This window comes from Lithobates pipiens, unplaced genomic scaffold (genome assembly GCF_037356315.1).
Source record: "Lithobates pipiens isolate NorthernLeopardFrog02 unplaced genomic scaffold, aLitPip1_a1.2 Scaffold_1, whole genome shotgun sequence".
NCBI lineage: Eukaryota > Metazoa > Chordata > Amphibia > Anura > Ranidae > Lithobates > Lithobates pipiens.
Window position 1 is genome coordinate 10,755,407 of NW_027507685.1, and position 20,573 is coordinate 10,775,979.

The 20,573-nt window shown below is 38.8% G+C and overlaps 1 protein-coding gene across 5 annotated transcripts in view; it reads right to left on the reverse strand.

Moving 5' to 3' along the window:
- Positions 1 to 20,573, reverse strand: part of TENM1 (teneurin transmembrane protein 1) — a 912,904-nt gene that overhangs the window by 103,794 nt on the left and 788,537 nt on the right. For all 5 annotated transcript variants that reach the window (XM_077478732.1, XM_077478724.1, XM_077478714.1 and 2 more), the window contains one exon: positions 4,735 to 5,101. In XM_077478732.1, coding sequence (XP_077334858.1) covers positions 4,735 to 5,101 — 367 coding nt within the window. The remainder of the gene's footprint in view (positions 1 to 4,734; positions 5,102 to 20,573) is intronic.

The following is a 20,573-nucleotide window of genomic DNA, read 5'->3' on the forward strand; positions in this document are numbered from 1 at the left end:
TTTTAAAAAATAAAAAAAGACAAATAAAAGACAAGGCTGCAATGGTGGACAAGACTGCATAAGGCTGCAATGATGGACAAGGCTGCATAACGCTGCATGACAAGGCTGCAATGGTGGACAAGGCTGCAGATGACACTGATGGGCACATAAATTTAAGGCTTTTTTTCCCCTTAAACTTCCCTCCTAAAAGTTTTTTTCCTTAAATTTCCCTCCTAAACTTGGGGTGCGTGTTATACGCCAGCGCGTGTTATACGCTGATAAATACGGTATAGTCTATTCTTAGTCTATTCTTTTCTATTATTTTATATTCTAATATTTTCTATTCGATCCAAATTTTTATACTAAATTTGAATTTCAGAAGATGGTTTTATATATATATATATATATATATATATATATATATATATATATATATATATATATATATAACCATCTTCCGAAATTCGAATTTCCTATAGAATGAATTAGAATAGAAAAGATTTGAATAGAAAAGAATAGACTAGAAAAAACAATTGAACAGAAAAGTATTAATTATTAATTTATTCTATTCCAATCACTGAGTCCAAGCTTTACACTGTCAGACCCGAAATAAGCTGGACAGAATGTCTGATTTATAATTTTTATTTCTTGGTTATTTCTTGCTTTGGTAAAGCAAGAAGAGGATATATTATACATTAATATGGCTGTCGGGAGCACAAGCATAATAGTGTATGTGCACATCAACAATTCAGTATATAAAATACAGCAGATGTTGCAGCACCTGAACTTGTTAACAGACAATTTATAGTTTATTAAAGGTAATCAGGTGAATCAATTACTGCCAACAGTTTAAAAAAAAACAAAAACATCAAATCCCCTTTTCCTATCATGAAGGCTGACATGACTGTCTGTTACATAGCATGAAAAGGGTGTTTAAGCATAAACTAAGGGTGAAAACCTAAATATACTACACCTCAGGTACTGCAACCCCTGCCATTGTTTCTTTTATATACCCAGAGAGAGAGAGAAAAAGAGAAACACACGCATGCAGATAGAACAGTAAATCGGTAAAACAGATGAACTACTTTCTCTGTTGTCAGTCATGCATCCATTACCGTGCCAAGAAAAGAATTCAAAATGGCTTACATTCAAAGGAAAATAGAGAAATAATTGACAATGCAGCGTGACTTGCACACACAATAGTATGGAAGGCACAATAGTATAACATGCCTTTGTGCTCGGAGATGTATGTACATTGTTAAGTGACAAAATTGTAGTTAATAGATGCAGAAAGATTACAACCTAGAGTAAATGTGAACACTGAATTAACAAAAAGAAACCTAAGTTAGCTGCCATGAACAAACGGAAGGAGAAAAAGAAGAGCACTTTGACTTATTGAAAACACATAGGGAATAACAATGTTCATAAGGTGTTTGCTAAGTGTTGGCTTTTGTAATATGAAAAGTGATTCATGAAAAACAGCAAATTAGATTCCAAGCTATAATTTTATAGAATTTTTAAACAATGAGAGTAAATACCTAAATGGCTGTTATAAGCAACATTGTCTTTTGTTCAAAAGGACTTGCGTGGGCTTTAAAAAGCAAAAGATAACATGAATCCAAATGTGTTGGCTTATAATAGAGATTCTGATTTGTACATCATTACCCTTTGTGGTGTCTTATTAGATAACCCTAATGGAATCTATTGCCATTGTTTTTCTTGAAAGGAACACCTTTCAGGAAAAACAATGGCAAGAGATGTAAAAACACCTTCTACAATGAGCTAAAATGTTACTCTAGGGAAATATTAGAAGTATGAAGAAAAGCATAGATACTGCTATATTTATACATATATATATATATATATATATACATATATATATATATATATATATATATATACATATATATATATATATATATATATATATATATATATATATATATATAATTTTTATTATTATTATATTATTTTATATATATTTTATATTATTTATATATATATATATATATATATATATTATTATTATTTTATTATTATTATTATTATATTATTATTGTTTTATATATATATATATATATATATAGATATATATATATATATATATATATATATATATATATATATATATATATAGATATATATATATACATATATATATATATATATATATATATATATATATATATATAATTATTTTATTATTATTATTATTATATTATTATTGTTATATAATATATATATATATATATATATATATATATATATATAGATAGATAGATAGATAGATATGTGCTATTACCTTTTGTACCACCACCCCCTCCCTTTAGAATGTAAGCTCTATGAGCAGGGCCCTCCTGTACCTTTTGTACTGTACTGTAATTGTGTTGTCCCCCCTATACATTGTAAAGCGCTGCGTAAACTGTTGGCACTATATAAATTGTTAATAATAATAATAATAATTATATATATATATATATATATATATACATATATATCCTCTTCTTGCTTCACGAAAGCAAGAAATAGAATGATATCTCAAACATTATATATATATATATATATGTATATATATATATATATATTTTCTAAAGAAACAGTATTTGTCTTTGTATGAACTCTTTGTATTTTAAAGTGGTGGTAAAGGCAGAAGGTTTGCATTTTCTGCATTAGGGTAAAACACCTTTCATGTTCAGCTTCACCCAGCTCCAAGTAAATACTTACCTGATCCTGACCTTGGTCCAGTGCTGTGCCTGACACTGCTCTGTCTCCTCACATGCTCACAGACAGAAGTGGCTTCTGTTGCTGTCAATCAAATCCTGCGAGGAGGGAGCAGGGGTGGGGCCAAGCTGCACTTTGTGTGTCAATGGATACATATAGTCCAGCTTAGAAGCGAGCTTGCACGAGTGCCCACGTAGCAAGTGGATGGCTATGGGGGCATTTGTACTGGAGGAGGAGCCGAGAGCATCAGCGGGGGAATCCCAGAAGCAGAGGTTTGGGGCCGCTCCGTGCAAAACTATTTGAATGAAAATACACATTACAATCACTTTAGGTCTGAGAGCTTAAAATGAACTTGTTGCAAACCTGCAAACTGAGCATATGATGAATCATATTCAGAGATTATTTTCATTGAAAAAAAAGTGAAATCAATGCATAGATTCATCTAAATTATATACAAACTTTAAGAAATTGGGCCCATTTTATATATATCTTCCAAACCTTTCTATTAGTCCTTAGAGACTAACTTTAACAGGAAAGTTAATATGTAATTGAAGAAAAAGGAAAATTGGTTGCACACCATGGAAGGAAGAACTTCTATAGAATAGTTGCTTTATTGTCAAAGTGCCAAAGGACGTAAACAGGACATTACAGGAACATTGGTAGACCGATTTCACATGGTTAACTCGTGCTTGTTCATAACAGCAGCACTACTCTCTAACCTCACATGCTCAGAGACAGCAGCAGCTCCTGTGGCTCCAGCGGCTCTTGTGAGTAGGGAGCAGGGGTGGGGCCAAGTCGCACTTTATGTGTCAATGGATGCACATAGTCCAGCTTAGAAGCGAGCTTGCTCGAGTGCCTCCATAGCAAGTGGGAACACATGGCAGCATAATTTACATACTTTATGTGCTGTTAGCACATAAGAAGCTCCAGACCACTGTTACTAATCTAAACGTGTCTTTTCTGCACCCTGATAGACTTAGGATCTGTAAAGGTCAAACTCTATGGACTACACATCCCACAATATTATGTGTTCCAGTGACCAGTTGATAGATAACAGCATTCTGTTGTTAGCTGCAATAGTAGCATGTCCATGAAAATACAAAAAGTATTAAATAAATCTTCACCAGCCAATTTTGTGATCCAGGTAATTCTGCCAGACAGCACAGCCACGCCTTGGATTTTTCTGAAGTGTACACTGCAGTTAAGCAGCAAATTCAGGCCCATGAATGAACCATGAAGAGACAGCAGCACACTGTGAGGTCATCACTGTGCATTATCCCTCCAATAATCATGCTCACAGATAGCATAGTGGAAAGCAACAGATCCTTGATTAAAGTGGTTGTAAACCCTGTACCACTTTTACCTACAGGTAAACCTATAATAAGGCCTGTAGGTACTGTGCATATCTTCTAAACTTCCACTGATATTCACTGTACTTGCATGTACCAACGTCATCAGCACATGTGCACTGAAGAAACGGCTCGCTCGTGCCATTTCCTCGGTAGCTGTGCCGTGATCGGCAGTGTGACGTCATTGCAGCTCTGGCCAATCACATAGCCAGAGCCGTGAACCCGGAAATAACTCCGGTAGACATGCAACAGCTTCGTTCTAAGGCAAGTATTTCATAATGAGCTAGTATGCGATGCATACTAGCTCATTATATCGTCTTGCAGATTGTTTTTTTTCTGAGCGTTTACAACCACTTTAAGTGAAAGTGTTGCCATTTTCCCTCCCAGAGTGCATACTTCTTCACAGAGCATTATACAATGCTAATACAAAAAATAATCAGTTACCTATGTTAGTTCTATGTAACATACATTGGGCTTTTTAATGAACACATAACTGATTTTTTTTTTTTTTTTTAAAGCTGTAACTGAAAATTAAGCCACAATAGAAATAAAGGTAGCCATTAAACATGTAATTTCAGTTGGCTTTTATGTCATTTATCATTTCCCAGCATTAAATTTGTATAACCTGCAAAAAAAATAGTCTATGAGGATATACAGTAGTAGGATGTATAAAAGAGGTACACACCTGAAAAGCAGTCACAGTTTGGATCAATCTTACAGTCACAGTCTGTTGGGGCTCCGACCAGTGTAGACATTTCTCCATTTGTAGTGACTTGCTGAATTCTGTTAATCTTCCTCTCATCTGTTTCAGCGATGTACAAGGTTCCACTGTGTGACACAGCAATAGCTCGTGCAGATTCCAAGGTGGAGTGAATTGCTACTTTGCTAACCAGGAAATAATCTATACCAGGAACCTGACAGTGTATTGGCCTGCCAGCAATAATTCTTACTTGATTATTATCCGAAATCTGGAGTACGATATTATTGTCCAAAACATATAATGAATTATCCATAGGATTGACTGCTAGATCAGTAGGCCATTCTAGTCGAACCTGTAATGAACATAAAAATAAGAATCAACGCAAACACTCTTTTAGTGAATTTGCAAAGTAATACGCTGTAATGCGCTGCATTGTATATGCAAATTGCAGTTTATTACACACAATAATAATGTAAGTATATTTTATTTACATTCTTAATCTGGTGCCAAAGAAAATCACTGATGGTAAAAATTACTGAGGCACTAGCAGCGCTTTAAAAAAAATAAATTTACATAAACTGAAAAAAAATAAAAAAATATAACAAAAATATAAAATAAAATAAAATATAAAATCACCTCACTGGGTGTATATAAATATAAACTTTCGCAGGATAAGAAACCTTATAGTATAAATTCAATTATAATTAATTTCATTTGGCAGAAAATTAATACTGTATGATATTTAGAAATGATCTCATTCCTCGATACTCCTTATAAACAATTAATCCATTCAGCATTTGTCTATTTATATATTTAGTGCATTTGGTTAAAGTGAAGAAACAATGTAAAAATGTAAAGAACAACAAAGTTCGTCACTGTTTCAATAATAGTTCATTGCCAAAAGAAAGGTAGTAGAAGAGAAATGTAGCAAGTGTTGATAGCAGGTCACTCCAAATAACAGCAGTCCACCACCACACCTCCTGTGCAATTCCTTATGGATTTTGCACTTACCAGAAACACCTGGTTCAAAAGCACTTCTCTTATCAATGGATAACCGCTCTTATCGTTAGCTCTCAACTTTAATGCCAAGCCATCGAATATATCCCATCGGTTATATATCCATCCCTTTTCCAAAGTCACTTTAACATAGAGTTGTCCACCACAGCCACAAGAAGTCCTCAGTCTTGCTCAGCATCATTCAACCCTCTTCCTCTTAGCTCAGTGCATCATGTACCCTTCCCAGCATCTCCAGAGGCCAACCAAGGAGGTGCGGAGGGGGATTCTCAGCTGATGTTAAGGTTAGCTATGCAGACAAACAGGTCCCATGCAAACAGCCTCTCTGTTGATTATCTGCCCTTTACTCAGAGATTTCTCATACTGCTCACGCTGGGGATCAACTCAGCATGAGCAGTATGATAAATCTCTCCACTATGGTGTGGTCTCCATTAATCGGATTTAATGGTACGGGTGGATGGAGTATGGGGTTGGTCGGGCAGTTATGGTGAGGGATAGAACACATCCTTACACAATGGTCAAGTGAAGCCCGGAGCAAAAAAAGCGAAGGGCTGGCATGACAGGGGAAACAGTGGACAGGGCAAAAATGAGAGGGCTCATCTGACATCCTGGGGGAGAGGAGGGGACACAGGCAGTTAAAAGGAGATGGTCCTTCTCCAGCGTCCAGTGGAGAGAGTGTGCAGGGAACAAACTTCCCACCCACCCTGCTTTTTGTTTTCTTTAAAAAAAAAAAATTCCCACAGAACGGATGGGTCTTCAAGATGTCATGGCAGTTGGCGGGTATTGGTCTTTGCAGGTGAATGAAGGCTGCTATGGCCAATTTTACGCCAACTATGGTGTGGTCTGAATTAATGGGATTTGATGGTACGGGTGGATGGAATATGGGGTTGGTTGGGCAGTTATGGTGAAGGATGGAACATCTGTTATACAATGGTCATGCTTTTGGTTTACTTTTTATTTAGAGATGTATACAACAGACCAAAAGAAAGGGCAACTAAGGAGAAAAAGATTCCAAAAGAAGGACAGGCCCACCAAATAAAGGACAGCTGTAAGCAATTTAAATGTAGTTGCGAAACTACAAGTCCCATCATGCCTTGGCCTGTGGGAGTCATGCTTGTAACTGTTATGCCCCGTACACACGAGAGGGATTAAGTCTGACAGACCTCCAAAGGAGTTCTGCCGGAGTTCCGACGGAGTTCTGGCGGACTTTTCGACCGAACGGACTTGACCACACACCATCACACCAAACTCCGACGGAGTCGAACGTGATGACGTACGACTGGATTCGACGTAGGAAGTTCCTAGACAGTAGCCAATAGCTGCCCTAGCGTCGGTTTTAGTCCGTCGGAGTAGCACACACACGAGCGGATTTTTCAAAGGGGACCGGGTCCGGCGGAGTTCCGTCGGGAAAATTTAAAGCATGCTTCATTTCTAAAGTCCGTCAGACTTTAGCTTCGCTAAAGTCCGTTGCAGCCCACACACGATCGGATAGTCCGCCGGACTCAGTCCGTCGGAGTTTGGATGTCGAAAAGTCCGCTCGTGTGTACGGGGCATTAGCCTTGCAATGCCTCATGGGACTTGTAGTTTTGCAACAGCTGGAGGGCCACCAGATTGAGACCCCTGTTTTAGTAGTTGGATTTCATAAGCCTTAAGCCCCATACACACTATCAGTTTTTCTGCTGAGTTTTTCCTTCAGATTTACCAAAACCATATAATATGAGGTCAAACCTTAGGAGTTTCAATTTGTATGCAATCAGGCAGGCCCTTGCACTACATGATTTTGGTGAACCTGAAGGAAAAACTCAGCAGAAAAACTGATAGTGTGTATGGGGCTGAAGGCTTATGAAATCCAACTACTGAAACAGGGGTCTCAAACTGGTGGCCCTCCAGCTGTTGCAAAACTACAAGTCCCATGAGGCATTGCAAGGCTGACAGTTACAAGCATGACTCCCACAGGCCAAGGCATGATGGGACTTGTAGTTTCGCAACAGCTGGAGGGCCGCCAGTTTGAGACCCCTGTACTATAATATACGTTTTAACACGTTAGCTTCATTTCAAAAGTAATATACAATATTTTGACTATGCAGTTCTGAATAAAATAATACCATATCTCCCAGCCATACTGAAAATGATTATGGCTTAAAGGAACACGGTTAAGAGTCTAAGCCTACATATGGTACACAGTGCACATGGTTTGTAGTCTTTACACACGCTAGTGAGACTCTTACTTACATAAACCTAAAGAACCAATGAAAACAATTTTGCCACATGTGCACACACAGATCCAGAGTGAGAGTACAATGCATCTCCTGCTATGTGTGTACACATAGGTAAAGTGAGGGCTGAGGAACGCTGTTGCTTTTAATAAAAATTTAGTGTGAAGTGGATAAGGTTATACATAATAGTGACACCAGGCAGTGGGGTTTTGCAGGATAATGCTTGGGTCCACAGACCTCTAAGATTTATATCAAAATCTGGGACAGTCCCACAGAACCTGGGACATTTGAGGGTGATATAATAACTGGTGATCCTCCCATTAGGGCTATTGTTCAGTTACGTCCTGTTATAAAGTGTTGTTGCTCTGTTCCAGAAAAACCCTTGAGCCCTTAAGCCCACTGAACACGGCTTTGAAATTTCGACTTTGGGGGCAACTTTAAAGATATCTGTGTGGGTTCATGCACAGATGTCTATTGAAATAGCCTCCAAAGTCGCCAAAAGTAGTGCAGGAACTACCTTTGGAAATCAGTGAAATTGGTGCGGTGCCGCAAAGTCAGGGTTGCCCTGACTGGGACGCTCCTATTGCTGGCAACAGACTTTGATTGGACATGTGATTTAACCTGCATCAATGTGAAAGGGGGCTAAAAGTGTTTTCTAATAACAGAGCCAAAAAAGAGATATTGATTATGGAACAGAAAGATAAGGTCATTTTAGATCAAATAGAGGGCTGGCATTCCAAATACATATACTAATAAAACAATAAATAAGAACTACTGAAAAAAGTCACAAAATCTTCATGCGAAGCAGCATGCTTAAATCGGAGCAGTGCAGCTGACAAATTATACAGCTCTCCAGTGGTTTTGTTCTTAATGATCCAGTCTTGTTGTTAACAAACTATGTGAAGCCAGGAAGAACACTGTTTAAGTAAAATCAATGCAATAAAGAAAGGCAGTCAAGAGCACACCTAAAACTTCTCTCCAAAACAAATGGCCAGTTAACCTTTCCTTTGTACCTGCATTTTTATCACATCCCCTTTACTGCAGGCAGACTACAACACATGTTATAACTTTTTCGCTTAACCCCTTAAATAAATTAATCTTTTTTTTTTATTATTTATTGTGTTCAATAATAAAAAAATATGCTTTTAAAGCATGTTAAATATCTTTCTTTATAAATCAGCAGGTGTCACTTTTTTACAAAAAATAAGCGGTTTTCTGCAGCTGATTCTACAACTGTGTTGTGAAATTGACCCATATAGTACGGAAAACGGACTATAAAATGTACAGAGTGAGCGCTTTCCCAGTCACTTTTTTATACACATCAAATTGTATAAAATAAAATAAAAAAACAGCTGAGATGTGAAGAAAAAAGCCTCAGTAGATCAGCCAGTTCTAGATAAGTCAGTTATACGCTAGTTATAGCATGCAGAAATACTGCATTTGGGCTATCTTATGCCTTCAACTGCCATCAATGGACCTTGTATTATAATTGTAAAATAAATGTTTTTTAACAAATAATAAATTATATCAAACAACAGTTTACAATAATGACAGGGACTAACTAATGATTAGATCCACAAAGGCAATTAAACCCATAAAGGACTATAGCACTGTCGAGAAGACAAGGTCACAAACAAATGGATCCAGGACAGGGTACAGAATACATTCAGGTAGAATATATTGCTAGGACATGAGCTCTGTAAGCAACAACTGGAGCTTGGCAAGCATAATGTAACAAGAAATATGCAATAGTAAAGGACAGATACAGCCCAGGGATAATGAGGAAGGCAGAGCTATGAGCATCCTTAGAATCATGAACTGCAAGCCACAAATGGCCATCAGCATGTGTGATCCGCTTCCATTTTAAAAGACTGTAAACTTTTCAGGGTGAGTATGCACAGCCATGCCCCTTTAAATACATGGATTGCCCTAAGGCATAAGTGAAGCCTTGATGCACGAGCATGTGCTAAGACATAGGTAAATTACCCCACCAACTTTCAAAAGACCCTATATATATATATATATATATATATATATATATATATCTATATACTGTATATATATACATATATATACATATATATATATATATATATATACATACATACATATGAAACAACAGCTCTTCACAATGCAATGATTCTAATTTATTATCGCTGTTTTCTAGCTGGTCTAAAATCACTTTTGACATAAAGGGACACTTTTTGGTTGCTATGGACAATCTCCAAATTCCAGGCAGAAAAAAAACAGTATTTATAATATAAAAGTGCATGCAGGGCACTGGACAGACCACTAGGGACAAAGGAGATGTGTATTTTTTTTATACAGTATTGTAATCTTACAGATTACAGTACTGTATGTGTAATGTGTATTTTTACTTTCTTGAATTTGGCACCGATCTCCGCTCCCGTGCGTTGTAACATCGCAGGGAACGGAGCTCAGCGGCACTTGGGCACTGTGTGAATCGAGCGGAGGACGGCTCGCACACACAGCGGGGAGGATATCGCTGGATCCAGGGGACAAGGTAAGTAACTCTCCCTGTATCCAGCAATGCGATCCCGAGTCTGGCTCGGGGTTACCGCTCGTGGTACTGAAATTCCAGCCCGAGCCAGACTCGAGATTACTGCCAGGGAGGTTAATACAGCTTTAAATATTGACATTGTGCAATGTATGACCGTGGAAAATAACACTTGAAATGCAATAGAACAAACTTCAGCAGTGGTTATGCCTCTGTAGTATTTTAATGATGGTTTAGTAGGATTAATGGTGATATGCAAAGTACAACAACACTTAGCAACCATTCAGAAGTCAATTAAATGACTAAAGGTCACCAGCTCTTCTGTGCATGTGACTAAAATTTTATGTCATGAAAGTCAGGCACAGACTGTCATAGAGTACCTAGACATGACTTTCTACAGTATATTCAAGCTTAATCATCAAGGCAAGAGTCAATTTTCAGGAGCCCATAGTAACCAAGCAGCATCTATCTTTTACGGATCTTTTTTTCATTAAACTTGTGTTTGATAGGTTGCTGTAATTTACTGCATATTGCACATCATCATTGCCCTTTGCTCTACTTTGGTGAAGAAGCCCATTAGTCTACATAGCACACACATGGAATTTTTATTTAGTAATCTTCTGCCCAGCAAACTTTTCCTGGAACTAATAAGATGTTGACAAGTATGCACACTGTGTAAGTGCCGTCCATCCCCAGTTGCAGTGACCTTTCTCTCTTCTTTCCGGTTGGTTTGGAATGGAAAAAAAAAATAGAGTTCAAGAGGTGAAGATGTAAGAAAGAAAAAGAGCGAAGTGAAAATGCTTATTATTCTGAAAAAAAAAACAACATGTACTGTTTTATCTGCTCGAGGAGCTTTTAGCTGTGTTTCATTTTGACCCTGGTTAAGACTGATGTGCCTCACTGGGTTATTATTTAACATGCTGCTAATAATAAAGGATATGCTACTGGTATGTATGATCTGTGCTGTACTACCAAACTATAGAAAAGATAAAAAAAAAAAAACTGACACATTGAGGATATACTTAGTAACTTTACTGTAAAGGTGAGGGTGAGTTTGATGTAGAAAATGTTTGACGGTCTGAAACAATAGCTTGGATTTCTGACAAATAAACCCAAAAGTCTCCAGGGATTTTGCTAATGGTGGGCTAAAAAGAGAAGAGCTTTACTGCAGATTGTCCATAGCCTTTATCTATCCATACACCTCAACAACAACTGGCATTCAAATATGTAAGCCCTTGTACACATGGTTGGACATTCTGACAACCAAATCCGTTGGATTTTGTCCGATGGATTTTGTCCAAAACTGTTGCATACACACGGTTGGACAAAGTTGTCAGAAAATCCAATTGTACATAACGTGATGACGTTATTTCGTTACGACGGGACTACGTTCAGGCTAGTAGCCAATAGCTTTGGTCTAGGAATTTGATCTGAGCATGCGTGGCACTTTGTCCGTCGGAGTAGGCTACACATGATCGGAGTATGTCCGATCGGAGCATTTTGTAGGAAAATTTTACGGACGAGTTGGAAAACTTGGTCCATCGAATACTCCGACGGAAACAGTCCGATGGAGACCACACACAGTCGGATTATCCGACAAAGCGGTCCGATAGGACACATTCCGTCGGAATCTCCGACCGTGTGTACAAGGGCTAAGAGAATTAGCATTTCAATTAGAATTTAGGTGGTAAACTGGTCATCAAGATTATGAGGGGGGTGATATAAGCACTGAGTACAATGTCCTGACATTAATATTCAAAACATTAAAATTTCAATGCCAATTTCCATACTGATTCCATATAGACTGTCTAAAAAACAACAACATTATAAATGGCCAAAGAATGGGCTTTATGCCACGTACACACGAGCGGACTTTTCGACGGACTAGGTCCTACGGTCTTTCCAACGGACTTTCGGCAGAGTTCCGACGGACTTTCCGAATGAACGGACTTGGCCACACACAATCACACCAAAGTCCGATGGATTTGAACGTGATGACGTACGACCGGACTAGAATAAGTTAGTTCATAGCCAGTAGCCAATAGCTGCCCTGGCATCAGTTTTTGTCTGTGGGACTAGCATACACACGAGCGGATTTCTCAATAGGAACTGGGTCTGGCGCAGTTCCGGCGAAAAAATTTGAAACATTTTCTATTTCTAAAGTCCGTCAGATTTTTGGACAGCAAAGGTCCGATGGAGCCCACACACGATGGAATTGTCTGCCGGATTCGTTCCGTTGGATCTTTGCTGTCAAAAAGTCCGGTCATGTATACGCGGCATTAAAGTAACTTTATCATCACCCTGCAAATACGATTTGATACTTACATTTCCTACTGCCCACAGATCTCCTCAAGTAATTAAAGTGACACTAGACTCTGGTTCTCTATTCAAGTTAACTTCTCTATTTAATTTAACTCAAAATTTACCTTCTATTGATCTCATAGCCATCCTATTTTTCTTATTGCTAAGTAGGGTTGAGCCCGTTCGACATGAAGATGGGGTGTTTGCCCATTTGCCGAACAGCAAACAATATGGGGCTTTCACTGGAAATGCAATCGCTGCGGAACGCCCCATAGATCGAGATTGCAGTGCATTAGTGTCTGATGATTGGCCAAAGCATGCACCTGACCTGCATGCTTTGGCCAATCACGCACTCTGCAGAGAGAGCCATAATTGGCCAATCATGGCTCAGGGGGACTAAGTCCACGGCCCACACTATTTAAGGCTGCTTACGTAGCAGCCCTGTATAGTGTGCGACTGTGGATGGAGATAGACTGAGCTAGATTAGGCAAGCATATTAGTTAGTTGCAGTGTATACAGTGTCTTTTGGGTCTGGTATGGATTTTGGGGGGGGGGGGGGTGATACACCATTTTTTTTACATTTTGGCATGGAGTTCCCCTTAATATTCATACCAGACCTGAAGGGCCTGGTATTGAGTGGGGGAGGGGAACCCATGCTGTTTTTTTCAATGATTTTTTATGTATATTGCCGGGATCTGGCAATACATTACAGTCGTGAGCAATTTTACATGACATTTTTCCCTTTAGAAATGTCATTTTGCTGCAGTATTGTTCTAAACATGGGAAAAAATGTGTTACTTTACAGGCAGACTAAGGGGACCCCCAGGCATGATATTTAAAGGAATATTTCATTTTAATTGTTTCACTTTAAGCATTCTTAAAATCACTGCTCCTGCAAAAACTTTAAAAAAGTTGTTTTTGCATTGATACATGTCCCCTGGGCAGGACCCAGGTTCCCCAAACTCTTTTTATGGCAATACCTTGCATATAAGCCTTTAAAATTAGCACTTTTGATTTTTCCCATTCGTATCCCATACATTTTAACGGTGTTCACACAAATTTTTTGTCTGTTCGCAAGTTCTGGTGCGAACCGAACTGGGGAGTGTTTGGCTCATGCCTACTGCTGAGATTAGCTACGGACTTTGGGCTATGGCCTATGGATTATAGGCTATAAATGGCCAATTAATCTTTAAAGTGACTCTATCATCAACTTGAAAAGAAGGCTTTTAATACTTATCTTTCCTGCTACCCACAGAGCTCCACATTGCTTAAAGTGACTTTAAACCCTTTGTTGGATAGCAACTTGGTCTAATGTCATATTTCTGGAGTGTCATGAATCCGTTACATATCTCTTTCCTATTCCCAAAGATCACCCAGGCTGATCCTTGCAATTCCATGGTTTTAATACAACCAAGCATTTGCTTTCCTGGGGGCTGTCTGGGATGTCGTTTCTCAGCTCTTGGCTTCGGACTGTCTATTGCTATAACGCAAACTTGAAAGGGACCATGGCTGACAGGATGATTGACAACGTTGGGTGGCAAAGATCAAAGGATCAACAGGCACCTAAAGATTGACAATTCTGCCCCTAGAGGCCAAAGTACAGAAGGACAGACAGTAATATAATCTGTTGAGAAGGACTGCCCCATAAATACTGCGATTCATCAAAAGTCCAGATGGGATGGCAATGGGTTTGGATGGTGTATGTTTGAAGTATAAAAGCACTGAACGTGTCCAAGAGCCCTCTCTCTGTCTCTGAGCATGGTTCTATCCACCATTTTGAGTCCAGCCGAGGAGTCCATGCGATAAGTATCTTTGATGTTCTTGTATTATATGTTCTGGTTATATGATTTGTAATATTGTAATATATATATTTAGTATTTTGTGTTAGCATATTCCTATCCTCTTGGGAAATAAATAAGACTTTGTTATTAAGCCATGTGCTTGGTTTCATAGCTGACCTTGTATTATTGTGATATCAATAGTAACATGTGGTCAGCGTTTTAATAGACTAGCTAACTAGGGGAATAGAGAAGTTAATACATAATTCAAAAAAGGGGGAAGAGAAAAAGGGACTATAGCGGTGCTTAATAAAGTGGTATCATAACAATGGAAGACTCAAACACAGTAAATAAAAAATTTTTTTTACAATATATTTATTTATTATTCTACAAAAATTGATAGAAGTTTAAAAAGAGTGATCAAACGTTCAAGATAATTCTGGAAAATAGGTGGCGGTTTACATAGAAGAGTCACTGTAGTTTGAGTGTCATACATTATCCCAACATGTTACGCCTACCAGGCTTCATCAGAGGATGTCTGCATCAACCAAGACCAAGGAAAACAACTATATAAACATAAATATTTAATTAATTATTTACTGTGTTTGAGCCTTCCATTGTTACATTGTTACCACTTTATTAAGCACCGCTATAGTCCCTTTTTCTCTTCCCCTTTTTTTTAATTATTACATTTTTGGGATGAGGTGCGGTCTACCCTCAGTCAGACAAAAAAAAATAAAAAGTTAATACATAGGTACAATAATATTTATTGTACCAATTACTTCATTCTTGTTTAAACATTCTATTTAAGTTCATTCTCCATGGCCCCGATGTATCTAGGAACATAGCTACCATCTTTTACTCACTGATGGGATGGACTGGAGATCTTGGGCTATGGACTAGGGGATTTGTAGTGTGCATAGCCTGGGATTACAGGCCATGTAAGTGAATAGGGCTGGTAATGTCACTGGTTGTTAAATTGGTTGTAAAGGCAGAAGGTTTTTTATCTTAATGCATTCTATGCCTTCATTTGAAAAACCTTCTGTGTGCAGCAGCCCTCTGAGCCCATCTTGATCCAGCAATAATGCATGAGAGACTCAGCTATCCGGGCCTCTTCCTCCTCATTGTCTAGGACTCTCCCACTTCTGTCAATCATATTCAGTGAGAAAATGAGGAAAGAGAGGGGGTGGGCCAAGCTGTGGTTTTATGTCTGAATGGACAAAGGGAGCCCCCATAGCAAGTTGCTTGCTGTGGGGGCGCTCAACAGGAGGGAGAGGCCATGAGCTGAAGAGGGACTGGAAAAGAGGAGGATCTGGGCTCCTCTGTGCAAAACCACGGCACAGAGCAGGTAAGTATAACCAGTTTGTTATTTTATTTTAAATAGACTTTAATAACACTTTAAGGATTCGGCAGTGCCTGCACCTGCTAGTGTCGGTAAAGAGGAGGTCCAGCCTCCCCACGAAAAAGTCAAAGTCAGCAGCTACAACTACTGCAGCTGCTGACTTTTAATATATGGACACTTACCTGTCCAGGGTGCCTGCAATGTCGGCACCCCAGCCAATCTTCGGGTGGATTGGCTGTTGGGTGCAGCCGCCGCCATTCCTGTTAAGGGAACCTGGCAGTGAAGACTTTTGGCTTTACAGCCGGTTCTCTACTGCGCATGAGCGAAGCGCGCTGTGCTTTCTAATTGGTGGAGGCAGAAGGAGGAAGCTGAACTTCCAATAGGGCTCCATTCCCAGCAGTCATTACGGCTGGCAAGGTCTGCTGTTTCTTCTTCTCCATGGCCCCAAAGAAGGCCAAGATTCCCCAAATGGGATGTTCCCCCTGTTCTCGACTCAGTACCACGGGGTCTTCCCCGCTTTCTATCAAAGATCTTTCTACAAAAATCGCTTTCCTAGTAGCCATCACCTCAGTGAAGAGGGTTTCTGAAATTGGGTCCCTAGGTCATGATTTTTTCCCAGACAGGGTGGTCCTCATCCCTATGCTCAGCTCAAACCCGAAAGTCACTTCAGTGTTCCATGAGAACCAAGAAATCGTCCTACCTACATTCAGGACACTGGGGTACTCCGAAACTCATCCTCTGGTTGTAGGCAAAATACTGAAGAAATACCTGCAAGTTACTTCCTCTTTTAGATGCTCTGACTACCTGTTTATCCTGCACTCTGGTAGCAACAGAGGGAAGCGAGCTTCGATCAGAACAATTGCGACCTGAATAGTCCAGGCTATCTAGCAAGCTTATAGGGCTAAGGGCTTGGCTTCTCCACAGGTGGTGACAGCTCATTCCACCAGGGGGGTGGCGGCTTTGTGGCAGCAGCCCAGTATGTGGCTCCAGACATCATCTGCAAAGTGGCCTCCATCAATACCTGTATGTCGCCTTACTGCATAGAGCCACTTCACTATCTTCTGTGAACTTTTGTTTAAAAATCCTGTTGGTTGACGGGCCAAATTAAAATTTTCTTTTGTCAGCATACCCACCAGTGTGGTCTGGCTAGTTATTTCCCACACGGAGACTGTCATGGAGTCTGTCAGGAAAACAGAAAATGTATTATCAAATACTTACCATCATTTTCCTTTCCTGATGGACTCCATGGCAGTCAGAGTTTCCACCCATAGGTCAAGAGTTGGCTAGTTACGGAACACAGTCCCTAGCGGTGAGCTCAAACTTATGGGAATGGAATCCTATAGCATTGGAGAGGAGGCGAGGTTAACTCACATGTAGAGTGCCATGGAGTCCATCAGGAAAGGAAAATTAAGGTAAGCCTTTGATAATACATTTTCTGTTTTTTAGAAGGCAAGGAAAGCAATGATAGCTTTTAATGTCTCTCATTATAGGTTTCCTTTATTAGTATTTAGGACGCACACATGAAAATGGACACTCATCTGAATCTGTTCATGTGTCTAAAATAAATTTGTTTAAAATGTGTTTCTGCTAATATCAGCTTACTCTACTATAAATGCTCCTCTAACCCATACATTTGACTTTACCTTATCAGTCTAAACTACTGCAAACATCAGGGATCAGCTCATTTGACTCAGAGTTTGCTTAGCACTAAGAAAACAAACACACACTATGTGAATTAAATATACATCAGAACACCATGAAAAGACAGACTGCGCAACGTCCTTGGGGGCTCTGACACAGCCATCTACAAAAATGTTAATATTTACCAATTGAAATAATTTTGCTAGTTTTGTTTGAACTATATAAATAAAAAAAGTTATACTAAATATGTTTAATTCAAAGTTAATGTACTGCAAAAATATAATCATGCGGTTGTGTTAATTGTAGTAAATTGCCTTCAGAACTTAAGGAAACACTGCCGCCTTACCCATGGGCAAGGTGATGGTGTCTTGCTAAGAACAGGTACACAGAGGCAAATAAGGTTATTCTACATCCTCAGCTGTCTTGTGAGGTTTTAATTAGAACAGTAGGGGTTTTTGGAGCTTGCACAAGATTGTGTTTGGCACATAAGGTTCATTGCAAATGCAATATAAATAACATAACATTCAATAATAATAATATAGCAAGCATAACTAATTGTAATATCTTTAATGGTTAGCTGTAATGTGAATGTTAGACATTGTTATCAAAAGGACAAAGAGGACTTATGAATTGAGGAACTTTCATGGGCCTATTAAAATCTTTCTGTAATTTTAGCTTCCTTAATTATTTTGACACAGAAATGTACTAATAGTTCAGATTCAAGATTTTCATTTTTTTTACCATATTAGAAACTTATTACTAAAATTACAATAAGGAAACAAACTATCAGAGGCATGAATGAAAACTATATTTGTAATTTTTAATGTATTTCTCTTGTTCCTTGTGCAACTTTCAGACCAAATGTGTAATTATTTTATGTTTTCAGGCATGAAGCCACAGAAACGTAATGTTCCAAGGTTAGAAGTGTTCCAAAGATTGTAATACAGTCATGGTAGCAGGGATGATGGGGATGGAATGGTCGGAACAATAACAAAATTAAAAATCTTTTCTAGTCTGATAAACATATTGTGTAGTCTTTATCCAACAGATGGAACAATTCCCTCTGTCTCCTTACCATGTGTTCCAAAAGCCCCTTGTTTACAGAGATCAATAGTTCAAGCTGAAACCTATACACACAAGTGAGTATGTCATCAAGCATCTCATCTGATAATATACAACTCAATTAAATATTTCACAGCCAAAGTAGCATAAAGGTGTGTGGCACTGAAAATTATTAGGGAAGGGAAAACTAATCAAGTCACTTCCAAAAGACTGTATCCAAAGGAGACAATGTTATTTTTATTGCCCAGCAAAGCAAGGATCTCAGTGCTCACCTGTTTCAGTCCAACCAATGATTTTCACACAGAGAAATATCAGGGGTTTCTAGTATATACATTATACAGTATATATTAGATTGTGATCACCAAAAGGTTTACAGGCAAGTCTTACTACCTACCTCCTAAGTGTCTCCCTTGCATCTGCACCATCCCTACTACCCAGATTAGAAGCCCCATGGCAGCTAGGTAGTTGTCCTGCAATTTTCACTCAACTGGTGTGGTTTTCCTTTCAGCCTGGGTAATTACAGCTCACCTGGCTCCCTTCACATGTCTCCACTGCACCTCTCCCAACATGGGGTCTCTTCACACAGTGGAGAGCTCTTCCCCAATCACTCCACGGCTGCCCCAGAGCTGTGTGAACAGGCTCCATTGAGAGGAGAGTATGACACACTCTCCTGCAATGCAAATTGGATGTGGGGAAAACAGCATCCAATTCTCATATATGTGAACCCCGGCCTTACTCCTCCAGACAGTTTCAGCCTCCTGACATGATATGTGTCTCTCTGTAGCTGAGAGCAGGAAGAAGGAATTCCCTATGGGTGGACTTTGAAGGCACGTACCACTTATACAGTGAAGTATAAAACTATGTTTTTATTAATACAAAATTTAAATATACAAAATTCCAAAATAAGAAACACAATGTAATACAAAATGGTTAAAAATAAGATAACGATGTTGATATTGCAGAGTTGGGTAACTGTACACGACAAGGTGCGCCCCGGTATTTATTTCCCTACGTGTTTTGGAGGACAATGGGTAGGGCAATAAATACTGGGGTGCACCTTGTCGTGTACAGTTGCCCAACTCTGCAATATCAACATCGTTATATTATTTTTAACAATTTTGTATTACATTGTGTTTCTTCTTTTGTAATTTTGTATATTTAAATTTTGTATTAATAAAAACATAGTTTTATACTTCACTGTATAAGTGGTATGTGCCTTCAAAGTCCACCCATAGGGAATTCCTTCTTCCTGCAATCGTTATAGGATGTGGCACAACCAATTTGCACAGCTATGCCTGCCTGTACCCCTGTTTCTCTGTAGCTGGGAACTCAGGTGAGAGGTCTGCTGTGATGATAGGACATCACTGTAACTGTGGGCCTCCCCACAGTTACAGAATGCTTGCTGCCCACATACCAACGGCAGTGTGGCCACTTTATGGGGGTGCCAGATCAATTTGCCTACAGGCCTAGTTGGCACCATAAGACTGTCACTACACTGAAAGAGTGGTGCAAGCCGGCAGGCACTCTTTTCAAGCCGCCCCAGGCCAGACAAAGATACAGCATTGGTGTGTCTATTTTGGAGATGCAATAACTTTTGCGCAAACCAATATACACTTATTGTGATTTTTTTTTTTTAACCAAAAATATGTAGAAGAATATATATCGGCCTAAACTGATGGAGACATTTGTTTTTTAAAAACTTTTTTTGGTGATGTTTATTATAGCAAAAATTACAAAATATTGTTTTTTTTTGAAAATTGTTGTTCTTTTTTTGTTTATAACGCAAAAAATAAAAACCGCAGAGGTGATTAAATACCACCAAAAGAAATCTCTATTTATGAAGAAAGGAAATCAATTTTGTTTGGGTACAATGTTACACGACCGTGCAATTGTCAGTTAAAGCAAAGCAGTGCCGTATCACAAAAAATGGCCAGGTCAGGAAGAGGGCAAAT